We start from the raw sequence: 14709 nt of genomic DNA on the forward strand, positions 1-14709 counted from the left end.
CCCTGTTCCAGAAGTCCTCTAGGGTCCAACAGCCTCCCATGCCTGAAGAATCTTTTTTACTTCCTGGAACTCTGCACTTCCTTTTATAGCCTTGCAAAAGGGCACTGACTGATGGCATCACATCCTGCAGATTTCAGTGTGGGTTGCCTTCTTCCATCATTCCTGCCTGATTGTTCCTGCCCTGCTTTGCCCCAGCATTCCTTCATGTTGATTCTGCTCTGCCTTGTTCCAGTGTTCCTGCCCTGCCTTGTTCCAGCGTTCCTGCCTGTTTGGTCCTGCTTGTTCTGGACCTTGCCTGCCTAGTTCTCTGCCTAGTTCCTAACCTGGCCTGCTCGCTGCCTGCCTAGACATCTGGCCTAATCCCGACCTCATCTGCCTAGTTCTTGGGTCTGCTTCAGTCCTTGTCTGCCTGTGGCCGGCCTTGGCCTTCATCTCCCCCAACTTGGAGTCGCTTCTGGGTCCTGGACTTTAACAACATCTGTGTCAGCAGCCGTCAGCGAGGACCTGTGCTGCACTTGCATCACACAGGTAGACCCAACCTCGCTATGGCCTATGGGCTCACTTTCCTCAAACTGTGACAGTTTGCCAAGGCCATGAGCTCAACTGACAAATCACCTCTCCAGTTCCTCCAGGTGGTCCATCGATAACAAACTCAGCTTCAACAGCTACAAACTCAGCTTCAACAGCTCTTGAGAACTCTTCAGGAGATTTATGCTCAGCTAACGGTGATACAAACCGCAGCCCCTTTGGTTCTGAATCTGCTTCTAGGGCCCTCTCCATTGGTCCCACCTCCATCTCACTTGGTGTTCCAGCCTTGAGTCTCGGGTGGACCGGACTGGTGGAGGGGTAGCATTGTATATTAATGAGAGCCTTGATTCAGATAGATTACAAATTCAGCAGGACACAAATCACACCTTTGAATCATTGTGGGTTGAAATTCCATGTATAAAAGGGAAAAGGACAGTGATAGGAGTGTACTACCATCCACCTCACCAGAATGAGCAGGTAGACGCAGAAATGATAAAAGAAATCAGAGACGCAAACAAAATGGGCAATGTGATAATAATGGGTGACTTCAATTATCCAAATATAGACTGGGTAAATGTAACATCGGGACACGCTACAGAGGTACAATTCCTTGATGAAATCAAGGACAGCTTTATGGAGCAGCTGGTGCAGGAGCCGATGAGAGAAGGAAAAATTCTAGACTTGGTCCTTAGTGGAGCGCATGATCTGGTGAGGGACGTTATGGTATTGGGGCCGCTTGATAACAGTGATCATAGTATGATCAGTTTTGATATCAACCTTGAAGTAACTATACACAGGAAGTCAAATACGTTAGCATTTATGTTTAAACAATTTTTATTGATCAAACAATATAAGTACATAAGTAGTGCCATACTGGGAAAGACCAAAGGTCCATCTAGCCCAGCATCCTGTCACCGACAGTGGCCAATCCAGGTCAAGGGCACCTGGCACGCTCCCCAAACGTAAAAACATTCCAGACAAGTTATACCTAAAAATGCGGAATTTTTCCAAGTCCATTTAATAGCGGTCTATGGACTTGTCCTTTAGGAATCTATCTAACCCCTTTTTAAACTCCGTCAAGCTAACCGCCCGTACCATGTTCTCCGGCAACGAATTCCAGAGTCTAATTACACGTTGGGTGAAGAAAAATTTTCTCCGATTCGTTTTAAATTTACCACACTGTAGCTTCAACTCATGCCCTCTAGTCCTAGTATTTTTGGATAGCGTGAACAGTCGCTTCACATCCACCCGATCCATTCCACTCATTATTTTATACACTTCTATCATATCTCCCCTCAGCCGTCTCTTCTCCAAGCTGAAAAGCCCTAGCCTTCTCAGCCTCTCTTCATAGGAAAGTCGTCCCATCCCCACTATCATTTTCGTCGCCCTTCGCTGTACCTTTTCCAATTCTACTATATCTTTTTTGAGATACGGAGACCAGTACTGAACACAATACTCCAGGTGCGGTCGCACCATGGAGCGATACAACGGCATTATAACATCCGCACACCTGGACTCCATACCCTTCCTAATAACACCCAACATTCTATTCGCTTTCCTAGCCGCAGCAGCACACTGAGCAGAAGGTTTCAGCGTATCATCGACGACGACACCCAGATCCCTTTCTTGATCCGTACAACCATTAACTTTGACAAATGTTCATCTTTTCTATTACATATTTCCCTCCTTCCTCTTTTGCGATGTCATGAACTTACATATATTAGTGAGTACAGGACAGAGACAATATCCATCACTAGAACAACAGCGCTCCTAGGACATAAATGTGGGAGTCTGGGCTCCCAGACCTTCCCCAGACAATTCTTTGAGTCCTGTAGTTTGTACAACACATATGGGTCTTATTAACATCGATATTGATATTGATAAACATTACATTCCCATACATTGTGTTCTGTCCCAATGATTACCCCTTCCCAATGACTCCTTTATTCTTCCCTTAAACCTCCCCTTCCCCCCACCCCATCCCCCCCTTTTTCCCGCTCATGTCTGATAGCAATCCAACCAACTTCCAACTGCTACAGTGCATTAAGGACTAAGCTTCTCCCCCTATGGGTCAGAGAGTCTATGTATGTGCCCCAGAGTTTTAGAAATGCAATTTTTCTTTTGGGCCCTCATTTAGCTTCTTTTGCTTCCCATATCATCAAATGGTGAATTAAATTTCGCCAGTGCCAGTATTCTGGCCCCATGTCAGACGTCCAGTATTGCAAAATACATTTTTTCGCCAACAAAGTAAGTTTGCGAAACAGTAATGTCCCCTGAGGTGTCAATGCCCCAACTGATCCTGGTAAATTCAACAGCAGCTGCCTGGGTGTGCCCGCTATCCTGTGACCTAATAATTTTGACAGGTAGTTAGTTATTTTCCCCCAGTACACTCTAATTATACGTTAGCATTTAACTTTAAAAAAGGAGACTATGATAAAATGAGAAGAACATTGAAAAGAAAACTTAGAGGAGCGACTGCGAGGGTCAAAAATTTACATCAGGCATGGATGCTGTTCAAAAATAACATCCTGGAAGCCCAGGCCAAATATATACCGCGTATTAAAAAAGGAGGACGGAAGACCAAACGACAGTCAGCGTGGTTAAAAAGTGAGGTGAAGGAAGCTATTAGAGCTAAAAGAAAATCCTTCAGAAAAAGGAAGAAGGAACCAACTGAAAATAATAAGAAATGGCATAAGGAATGTCAAGTCAAATGCAAAGCGCTGATAAGGAAGGCTAAGAGGGACTTCAAAAAAAGATTGCATTGGAGGCAAAAACTTTTTAAGGTATATTAAAAGCAGGAAGTCGGTGAAAGAATCGGTTGGACCGCTCGAGGAATAAAAGGGGCGATCAGGGGAAGACAAAGCCATAGCGGAGAGATTAAATGAATTCTTTGCTTCGGTCTTCATCGAGGAAGATTTGGGAGTGATAACGGTGCCAGAAATGGTATTCGAAGCTGACGAGTCAGAGAAACTTAATGAATTCTCTGTAAACCTGGAAGATGTAATGGGGTAGTTCTACAAACTGAAGAGTAGCAAATCTCCTGGACCGGATAGTATTCATCCCAGAGTACTGATAGAACTGAAAAATGAGCTTGCAGAGCTATTGTTAGAAATATGTAATTTATCCTTAAAATCGAGTGTGGTACCGGAAGATTGGAGGGTGGCCAATGTTCCAGAGGAGATCCAGGAAATTATAGACCGGTGAGTCTGACGTCGGTACCGGGCAAAATGGTAGAGACTATTATTAAGAACAAAATTACAGAGCATATTCAAAAGCATGGATTAATGAGACAAAGTCAACATGGATTTAGTGAAGGGAAATCTTGCCTCACCAATCTACTACATTTCTTTGAAGGGGTGAACAAACATGTGGATAAAGGTGAGCCGGTTGATATTGTGTATCTGGATTTTCAGAAGGCGTTTGACAAAGTACCTCATGAAAGACTCCAGAGGAAATTGGAGAGTCATGGGATAGGAGGTAGTGTTCTATTGTGGATTAAAAACTGGTTAAAAGATAGAAAACAGAGAGTAGGGTTAAATGGTCAGTATTCTCAATGGAGAAGGGTAGTTAGTGGGGTCTCCCAGGGGTGTGTGCTGGGACCGCTGCTTTTTAACACATTTATAAATGACCTAGAGATGGGAGTAACTAGTGAGGTAATTAAATTTGCTGATGACACGGTCGGGAGGAAGTGACGTCACCAAGAAAGATGGAGGCTTAAACAGTTAGCTCCCGCTCACCGAAGCAAAAAAAAGCGTGAGTTCTCCCGCGGATCGTATCCTCCCGGTGCGATTTTGATTCGCAACACCTATAGAACCGGGGGCGCTCCGAGCGACGATGAGTCAGCAACCGGAACTCAGCCAATTTGGCTTTAAAGGCGGGAAGACGGCAAACCGCGTGGCGGGCCTAGAAAATCAGCCCGAGCGAGCCGGCAAGCATTCAGACGGCGAACTGCAGCAAAGCCCCTGCCTCTTTGGTGAGGACCCAGACCGTACAGCAGCGGACCCGCTCGCAGAGCTAAAAGAGTGGCTATTGGAGATCCGAACGGATGTAAAGGCGGTCCGGGCGGAGCTGGAGACGCTGGGCACCGATCTCCGCGGTGAAATAAGAGAGCTGGGGAATCGGATGGAGGAGATGGAGTCTCGAGTGGAGGAACACACGGAGGAGCTCGGTTCGCTAGACCGAGCGATCGCGGATGTCCACCTGGGCCAGCAACAGTTGGCTGACAAGATGGAAGACTTGGAGAACAGAAGTCGGCGGCACAATTTGCGGTTTAGAGGTATTCCTGAAACCCCCGCATATGCCGACTGTGAGACAGTAGTACAGCAGGTGGTGAGCGCCATATTGAAGGAGGCGGGCAGCCCAGTGGAAGCAACGGCAATCGTGCTTGAGCGCTCTCACAGAACGCTGGGCCCAGCCCGGAACAACTTGCCTAAGGACATCATAGCCTGCTTTCAGGACTACAAGTTAAAAGAGAAGGTGTTCCAGGCGGCCAGAAGCCTACAAAGCGTCAAGTGGGATATGCACCAGGTGGAGATCTACCAGGACCTGGCAATGGCCACATTAAAACGACGAGCGGAGCTGAAGCCGATAACAAGAAAGCTGCAGGAGCTTGGAATCCGATACCGCTGGAAGCATCCCTTTGCCCTAGCATTCTATAAGGAAGGCCGCATGCACCAAGCAAGGTCTCTGGCTGAAGCCAGAGCGGCTCTTCCAGAAATACAACAGGAAATCCCGCCGGAGACTCTGGGGAAAATAAGTCGAGATAAAGCTCCAACATCCCACTCGAAATGGCAGCGAGTGGGCAAGGGACAGAAGAGATTGCAACGTCAGCAGTCGGCTGGCCAACTTACATGACTGTGGGTAAGGGGGGCACAAATGATGTATTAACATGTGTTGGGTCTGGGCCCATTGGAAGTTCAGAATTTAAGGCTCGCAAGAGCAATTTGGTTCCGGTTTGTAATGACTTTGGTTGATTTATAGCGGGAGAACAGTTGTTATGTTGTTCAGTGGCACTAAGAGGGTGAGTGGAGGGGTGAGGCACTTCCTCTACGGGATACTCTTTCAAACATGAGAGAGAATCTTTATGAACATAGGGGAGGGGGGTGGAAGGGAGGGAGGATCAGGGGGAGGGGGGGAGGCGGGGGAGTAGATGGATAAGAGGAGAGGAACAAGGAGATGACAAGGCAGGAGACTACACTTGGACTGGCTTAGGGCGCCTATGGGAGGTGATGGAATGCAAGATGTAACACTAGCGATCCTGAATGTCAGAGGCTTAAATGTGCCAATGAAGCGACAGCTCCTATTTCGAGAGCTGACCCGCTTAAAAATAGATATAGCCCTGATTCAGGAGACTCATTTAAAAAATCAACATGAGAGGCTATGTAGGCATCACCAGTATCCACATATGTACTTTGCATCGAACAATTCAGGCACCAAGAGTAGGGGGGTCATGGTAGCACTTAAGGATTCCCATCCCTGGCAGATTAAAAAAGTCAGTAGAGATAGGGAAGGTCGCTATATCTTATTAGTTATCCAATTGGGAACGCAGACCTACACTTTAGTCAACGTTTATGGGCCCAATGCAGACCATGGGGAATTTTTCCATCGACTAGATCAGATATTGTTGGCACATGGGGAGGGAACCGTGCTGGTGGGAGGAGACTTTAATGTTACTCCCAACCCACAACTGGATAACTCCTCTACATCAATACAATATGCTAAACAGGGACGGGAGCTGCTTCACACATTTATAGCAAGGTGGCAGTTGAGTGATCTCTGGAGGCAGGCCAACCCAACACAAAGAGATTACTCTGCTAGACCAAGCACATAAATTGAGGCAAGAGATCAGGGAGCTCCAACTGGCGGACCTCTCTGAGCAGCTGCAGAGGATTCGCCAGACCCATTTTGAGTTTGGCAACAAGGCCAGTAGGGTATTGGCGCACAAACTAAAACAGCAAACAAAAAAAGCGCATGTCACTCAGCTGAGAAATGATAGGGGGGACCGCATAACCGATCCTCAGGCCATACAAGAAGCTTTTAGGAGCTTTTATGAAATACTCTATACTCCAGACATTAGTCCAGAGGAAGTTGAGATTGAGGCCTTCCTGGATAGGAATGTAATGCCCATACTTGCAGAGAGTGCCCAGCATAGACTTTCCAGGCCAATTGAGCTAGAAGAGGTCTTACAGGCAATAAAGGACCTAGCACCCAGCAAAGCACCAGGACCTGATGGATTTACAAATAAGTTTTACAAGACTTTTGGGTCCCTGGTGGCTCCTCTGCTGCTGAAGGTGTTTAATGATTTGGGAGAACGGAGGTCCCTTCCAGAAACCTGGCACCAGGCGAACATCATAGTCCTACCCAAACCAGGCAAAGACCCACAGCTGTGCGGCTCCTACAGGCCAATCTCTCTTCTGGGGGTGGACTACAAAATCTTTACTGCGATCCTAGCATCCCGTCTGCAGCAATATTTACCGCAACTAGTTCACGAAGATCAAGCAGGGTTCGTGCGGGCGCGCCAAACATTTGATAATATTCGCAGGGCACTTCACCTTATTCAATTCGCACATATAAAACAACAGCCGTTATGTATCCTGTCATTAGACGCAGAAAAGGCGTTTGACAGGGTGCATTGGCCTTTTTTGTTTGCAACCCTGAGGAGGGTGGGTATTCCAGAAGGGTTCATGCACTGGATATATCTCTTATATCGAGTGCCCACGGCCTCGGTTAGGGTCAATGGGAGCCAGTCCATACCATTCTTGTTGCGGCGGGGGACGAGACAGGGATGTGCCTTATCACCACTCCTTTTTGCCTTGGTTGTGGAGCCTTTGGCGGCTTACATTAGATCACATCCAGACGTACGAGGACTGAGGATGGGAACCACTGAAACTCGGGTACTATTATTTGCGGACGATATCCTCCTTACTCTGACAAATCCCAGTGCATCACTTCCAACTATAGGGGAGGCATTGCGGGACTTTGGCTGGGTGGCTGGATTTAAGGTTAACATGGAGAAATCCGAGATATTGAACATTTCCATTCCAGTGGACCAAGCAGCAAGGTTGCGAGCCACTTTCCCCTTTAAGTGGGCCCCTAGAAGTATCAAATACTTGGGGGTGAATATTACAAAGAGAATGGAGGATCTATATGCGGCCAATTTCCCTGTAAAGGTGCGGGAACTTTTTTTGGAAATGGAGAGATGGGAGGGCCTAACAATATCATGGATGGGTCGGATAAATGCGATTAAAATGATCCTGTTGCCGAAACTGCTCTACTTGTTTATGGCGCTCCCTATTTCTCTACCTGACAAGTTTCTTAAGAGGTTGCAGGGCAGAGTCTTCTCCTTCATATGGAAAAGGAAGCCGTCAAGGGTGCGTCGGTCAGTGATGCATCAGCCGAGAGTACACGGGGGTATGGGGGTGCCCTCATTTTCGCTTTACTATCAGGCGGCTCACCTTCGCATTTTAGCAGAGTGGTTGCAGGGAGGTGGGAAGGCTTGGAAGGCTATGGAGCAGACCTGGTGCGGCTCGCACCCCTTGTGGGTTATCCCTTGGCTATCTGAACGAGAGATCAGAGAGATAATAAAGGAAGTGCCGCCGATTGTTCGGTGTCCGCTCACAACTTGGAATAACATTCGTAGTAGATTTTTTCGAGGACACACACATTTTTTACATACCGCAATACGTTATGCACCAGGATTCACACCGGGATCTATGGATTCGCGTTATAGGAACTGGGAGCGGGGAGGCTTAAGGGAGTTGGGACAGATGTGGGAGGAAGGGGAAATATTAACCTTTGCAGAAGTGCAAGAGGAATATGGAATCCCAACGTCTAATGCATTTCAATATAGCCAACTAAGGGACTACATTTTGAGGCGAGCAAAGGAAGAGTTGAGTTTGGAAGAAACGCAATTAGAGAGGGCTATGGCTGGTGGAGGGGGTAGAGGGGGAATCTCTAGGCTATACAAAGCACTTTTACTACAAGCACAGCCAATTTTATACTATACACACAAATGGGAAACAATACTGGGGGTCTCTTATGAATACTCAGTATGGGAACAAGTGTTTGTTTCATTGCTTAAGGTGTCAATTTCCAATGCTCTTGTAGAAAATGGCTATAAAATATTGTACAGCTGGTATTACACACCACAGAGATTAGCTAAAATGTTTAAAGGGGGGTCGGCTCTCTGTTGGCGTCAATGTGAAATGTTAGGAGATATGGCGCACATATGGTGGGCCTGTCCTCATGCTCAACAATACTGGACGGGAGTGGTGAGGTTGATTATAAGCATAACAAAATCAGACTTTCCTATGACAATGGACTTTTGCCTTCTGCATATGCGACCCCAGGGGTCCAAAAAATATGTGTATCAGCTGGCCACCCAGATATTGGTGGCTGGTAAGTTGGTGTTGGCAGCGGCATGGAAACAACAAACTTTGCCGGGACTCAGGACTGTTATAAGGAAACTGGACTACATTCACCTAATGTCTAAGCTAACGGCGATGCGACAAGGCCGCCTGTTAGTGTATCATCGAATATGGGACTCATATATTGAGTGGTCGGCGCAGCCAGACCCTGCCTTGCCAATTAACTAAGTGGGAGGAGGGGGGTAGAGGGAGGGGGAGGGGGTAAGGGATATATAAGGGGAACATAGAGTAATGGAAACAAAACAAATACCAATGTTGATATTGCAGAGGGAAATGGCGATAATGTTTGTTTACAATTATTTCTGTGCGATATGTGTAAGTACAATAAATATAAATAAACATCAAAAAAAAAAATTTGCTGATGACACAAAGTTATTCAAAGTCGTTAAATCGCGGGAGGATTGTAAAAAATTACAAGAGGACCTGGGCGTCTAAATGACTGATGACGTTTAATGTGAGCAAGTGCAAAGTGATGCATGTGGGAAAGAGGAACCCGAATTTTAGCTACGTCATGCAAGGTTCCACGTTAGGAGTCACGGACCAAGAAAGGGATCTAGGTGTCGTCATTGATGATACGTTGAAACCTTCTGCTCAGTGTGCTGCTGCGGCATAGAAAGCAAATAGAATGTTAGGTATTATTTATTTATTTATGGTTAATTTTCACCCCACATTTCCCCACAGATGCAGGAAAGGGATGGAAAACAAAAAAGAGGATGTTATAATGCCTTTCTATCGCTCCATGGTGCGACCGCAACTCGAATATTGTGTTCAATTCTGGTCGCCCTATCTCAAAAAAGATATCGTGGAATTAGAAAAGGTGCAGAGAAGGGCGATGAAAATGATAAAGGAGATGGGACGACTTCCCTATGAGGAAAGGCTAAAGCGGCTAGGGCTCTTCAGCTTGGAAAAAAAGGCGGCTGAGGGGAGATATGATAGAGGTCTATAAAATAATGAGTGGAGTTGAATGGGTAGATGTGAAGTGTCTGTTCACTCTTTCCAAAAATACTAGGACTAGGGGGCATGCAATGAAGTTACAATGTAGTAAATTTAAAACGAATCGGAGAAAATGTTTCTTCACTCAGCGTGTAATTAAACTCTGGAATTCATTGCCAGAGAATATGGTAAAGGTGGTTAGCTTAGCAGAGTTTAAAAAAGGTTTGGACGGCTTCCTAAAGGAAAAGTCCATAGACCATTATTAAATGGGCTTGGGGAAAAGCCACTATTTCTGGGATAAGCAATATTAAATGTTGTATACTTTTTTGGGATCTTGCCAGGTATATGCAGTGGTGTGCTAGTAATTTTTTAACCCCCCCCCCCCCCATCCACCTCTGTGCCCCCCTGTCCACCACTGCGCCCCCCCCCCCCCCCCCCATCCACCTCTGCGCCCAAAATTGCAGAGCTGGCTATAGCCGGGGGGGGGGGGGGGCAATACAATACTCTCTCCAGGAAAAAAAATTAAATGATCCCAGGTTCCAATCTAATTCATGTTTAATGTGGGATAAAATGCCATAAATAAGTAAATAAATATAAACTTTTAACATTCAGCACCTGATTCTCAAAGTGGACATATTCCAAACACTATAATGAAAATAAAATTATTTTTTTCTACCTTTGTTGTCTGGTGACTTTGTTTCTCTGATCATACTGGCCCAGTATCTGATTCTGCTGCTCTCTATCTGTTCCCTTGACTCCGTTTCCAGGGTTTACTACTACTACTATTTAGCATTTCTATAGCGCTACAAGGCATACGCAGCGCTGCACAAGCATAGAAGAAAGACAGTCCCTGCTCAAAGAGCTTACAATCTAATAGACAAAAAATAAAGTAATCAAATCAATTAATATGTACAGGAAGGAGGAGAGGAGGGTAGGTGGAGGCGAGTGGTTCAAGTGGTTACGAGTCAAAAGCAATGTTAAAGAGGTGATGATGTTCGTGATGATGTTGTCCCGCCTTTGCAGAAAAAGGAAATGACATCAGAATGACGTCAGAAGGCGGGACTAAGGGCACGAACTCATCAGAAGCAAGCAGGGAAGGCTGGAGATGGGCAGCAGGGCTTTAAATTACACGGCGCTTTGACGGAGGTAATAGAAAAAGATGGATAGGAGCGGGAGGGGAGGGTGGGGGCGAAGGACATTGTTGGACATGTTTGGGAGCGGGAGGGGAGGTAAGCATGGCCTGTGATGGCGCCCTCTTGCCATGCTTACCTCCCGTAATAGAGCCGGCTCGCCCCCAAGAACAACTGTCTCGCAAGAGCTGTCAAAATCTAACAAGCGGCTCTTGCGAGCCGGATCGAGCCGGCTCCAGCACACCACAGGGTATATGTGATCTGGATTGGCCACTGTTGGAAACAGGATGTTGGGCTTGATGGACCTTTGGTCTTTCCCAGTATGGCAATACTTATGTACTTATGTGCTTATATATTTGTATGCAGCACTTTTAAAGCAGATGTTGGCAGTTAGAATATGACTGTTTTTAAGAGGTTTGTATGCCATGAGAATAATACAAATTGTCATTTTTTTCACTGTCCAATTGAAACAAAATTGTTCATTTGTTGATTTGATGTATCACCATTTGCCAAAATATATCGCGGTGATTTACCATTTAAAATAAAGGCCTTTGCCTTTCATCCAGTCAATCTGTGCTAGGTTGTAAGCTATCAAGTTTGGTACAATTACCATATCCATGGACACCCAGTTTTGGATGACCTTATATACATGCCCTCCCAATATTCAGCACTATTTAACTGGTCATCAGTGGCCATCGACCGCTTAAATAGCATTAACCGGTTAACTGTGAATATTTAGCAAGAGATAACCGGTTATCTTCTGAACATTTGCAGTTAGTGCATAGCAGCTAACCAGCTATCCAGCTCATTTTCAAAAGTGATCACCATCCATCTTCCCACACAAATCGGGAGATGGCTTGCGATCTCGCAAAAGCGGCCAAATCGGTATAATCGAAAGCCGCTATTTTGACACCATCGCCTCTTTCCCGTCGCAGAGCCGGTGAAAGTTCAAGGGGGCGTGTTGGCAGCAACACGAAGGCGGGACATGGGCATGCATGGGCGGGGTTATGAAATGGCTTTAGCCCATAATTGAAAAAAAACTGACGATGAAGAGCATTTGGCCGCTTTTACTTGGTCCCTTTTTTTTCAGGTCCAAGCTTCAAAAAGGTGGCCGAACAGACCACATGACCACCGGAAGGAATCGGGGATGACCTCCCCGTACTCCCCCAGTGGTCACCAACCCCCTCCCAGCATAAAAAACAGGTTAAAAATATTTTTTTTGGCAACCTTAAATGCCGTACCCACCTCCATGACAGCAGAATGTGTTCTGTCCTCCGACAGCATTTGCCTGCTTGTGATGTGGCTCTGGGGTGAGTGTGGCACCTTTTCTGTTATTTGCATTGCAGAGTCACATCAGTAATGCATTGTGGTGGGTATAGGTATTGGTAGTTGGTAGGCTCTGCTTTTCCCCCTGCTTACTGGGTCAGAGTGTGCCCTGTTTTGTTTCCTGTTGTAGTCCATGCGGTAGTGGCCATTTTTGTAAGACAGTTTTAGATCCCTTTCCTGTGTTACCCACGTCAGAGAACGTAGTTCTTACCTTGAATGGTGCTGAAAGAGGGCATTGTACACCATTGTGGCAGCTCTAACCTACTGCTAATCTTAGTACCAGGGGACTCTTTGCCAGTGGGGCACAACCTCTGATCTGCAGTTAACTGTGAGTAAACGTGGTTATTTCAAGAAAGGACTTTTTCAGAGAGATTAGTCTTCAGGTGTGAACTGGTGTGCCAAAGTTATACAGCAGCAATAAGTCCTAGAGGCTGTATGCAGGTCCCTGGAGCAGTTTTAGTGGGTGCAGTACATTTGTAGGTAGTGGGTTGGGGGGCTCAGCTCCCAAAGTAAGGGAGCTATGCACGTGGGAGCTTTTCTGAAGTCCACCGCAGTGACCCCTAGGGAGCCCGGTTGGTGTCCTGGCATGTCAAGGGGGCCAGTGCACTAAAAATGCTGGCTCCTCCCAGGGCCAAATGCCTTGAATTTGGCCGGGGTTTGAGATGGCTGACATAACTTTCCATTATCGCTAAAAAACGAAGCCGGCCATCTCAAACCCCGGCCAAAATCCAATGCATTTGGCTGGCCGGAACCTTATTATCGAAACTAAAGATGGCCGGCCATCTTTTTCTAAAATACGGGTCTGGCCAGCTGTTTGTAGCGCCGCCAAAATACATCGCCGGCCATGTATTTCGCTGGCGCCGTTCGATTATTCCCCTCTATATCACACAATATAGCCAATTAACGGCGATATTCAGCACTAGGTTTAGTGGTTAAATTGGAACACATAAATAGCAGTCCTATCTTTAACCGCTAGGAACTTAAACGGTTAGTGCTAAATATCGGCTTAACTGGTTATGTTCTGGCGGCCAAAAATGAAACCAGAAATTCAATGCTGATTGCTGGATATGGAGTGGCATTGAATTTCCAGGTTCAGCGCCAACTCCATTGCTTATGTGGGCTTCCTCCCACCAGCTAAATATTGGCCCCATGTTAATTAAAACTGGTGATTATAAGAAGCCCTATCATGAAACTACACCCTTAAGAATGACCTGACTCATTGAAGTAGAATTCCTTAATCTGTCTAGCATTGATTGATGGAAACAGTGGAGCAGATGATAAATCTGATATTGATAGTTGACCACTGTCTCGTGGAGAAAGTCATCAGTCCTACACACAAACACAAGCTGTGCTCATGACATTTTGCAACCAAAGGCTTAACTGGGAAGTGTCAATTAGAACAATCGAGTTAGGATGTAATATTGGCTACTAACCTACTTAATAGGACTTCCCTGAAAGTAAATAACAATTTACCAATATCTACTCTTTATTCATGTTATTGCATAGGGAGGGGGAATAGTGGAACATTCATAATATTTTTCTGTTTAACGCTGGCTGTTTCATTAAGGAATGACTTGGAGGACAGCGAGGGGCTTCAGTTACAGCTTACAGATATGTGTTACTAGTGTTTTCAGTGCCATATTGATTTCTTCTTATAGCTTTCCATAGGTTAGTGTGTATAAGACTGAAAATTGATATATGGAAGTGCTTTATGGCTTTTGTTTTGTAGATCACTTATTCAGCGTAAATTATTTCCGCATTTTAATCATTTGGAAGATTCATCAAGTGAGAATATGGATTTGTTCCCTGAGAAGATAAGGAATTCAGTGGTAAGATGTTCAGATTTTGAGTGTCATTCTTTGGTTAAATATGGGAAACGATTTCAGCTACTGCAAACTTTAAAGTTGACTAACTGCAGAACTCCTGTAATTCATAAACTTAAAGTTGGTTTTGGTCATGTGTACAGCTCTAAAATACCTAGAAATTTCATGAAAAATTCCAGTTTTTCCATTTGGGATCTAAGAAAAACAACTTATTAAAAGAAACATGTTTTATCCCTTAAGTTTCCATGCTCCTCACAAACATGATAAGAAGTCCTCTAATTGAGAGTGCAGCATTGATCTGTGCCAGTAGGGCAAAGAGTTAATACAGTCTAAGGAGAGAAAATATGTATTTCACTCAACCCTTTCTGTAAATCTTGCAAATCTCAATGCACTGTCAATGTTCGTCCAACTCTGACCTCCTAAATAAATTGCAGCTGCTTTCTAATCACTTTTAACAATTGAATCGCAGAAAATCAGGACTTAGTAAATATTTTACTACCTGCATTTTTTCTGATTCTATAGTACATGAATCTCATTTTTCCT

The 14709-nt window shown here is 45.3% G+C and overlaps 1 protein-coding gene across 1 annotated transcript in view; it reads left to right on the forward strand.

The window, feature by feature from the left end:
- Positions 1-14709, forward strand: part of PCNX2 (pecanex 2) — a 1017260-nt gene that overhangs the window by 570321 nt on the left and 432230 nt on the right. Inside the window, exon 17 of the mRNA XM_030194986.1 lies at positions 14073-14172. Coding sequence (XP_030050846.1) covers positions 14073-14172 — 100 coding nt within the window. The remainder of the gene's footprint in view (positions 1-14072; positions 14173-14709) is intronic.

The sequence above is a fragment of the Microcaecilia unicolor genome, chromosome 3 (assembly GCF_901765095.1).
Source record: "Microcaecilia unicolor chromosome 3, aMicUni1.1, whole genome shotgun sequence".
In the NCBI taxonomy this organism is placed as follows: domain Eukaryota; kingdom Metazoa; phylum Chordata; class Amphibia; order Gymnophiona; family Siphonopidae; genus Microcaecilia; species Microcaecilia unicolor.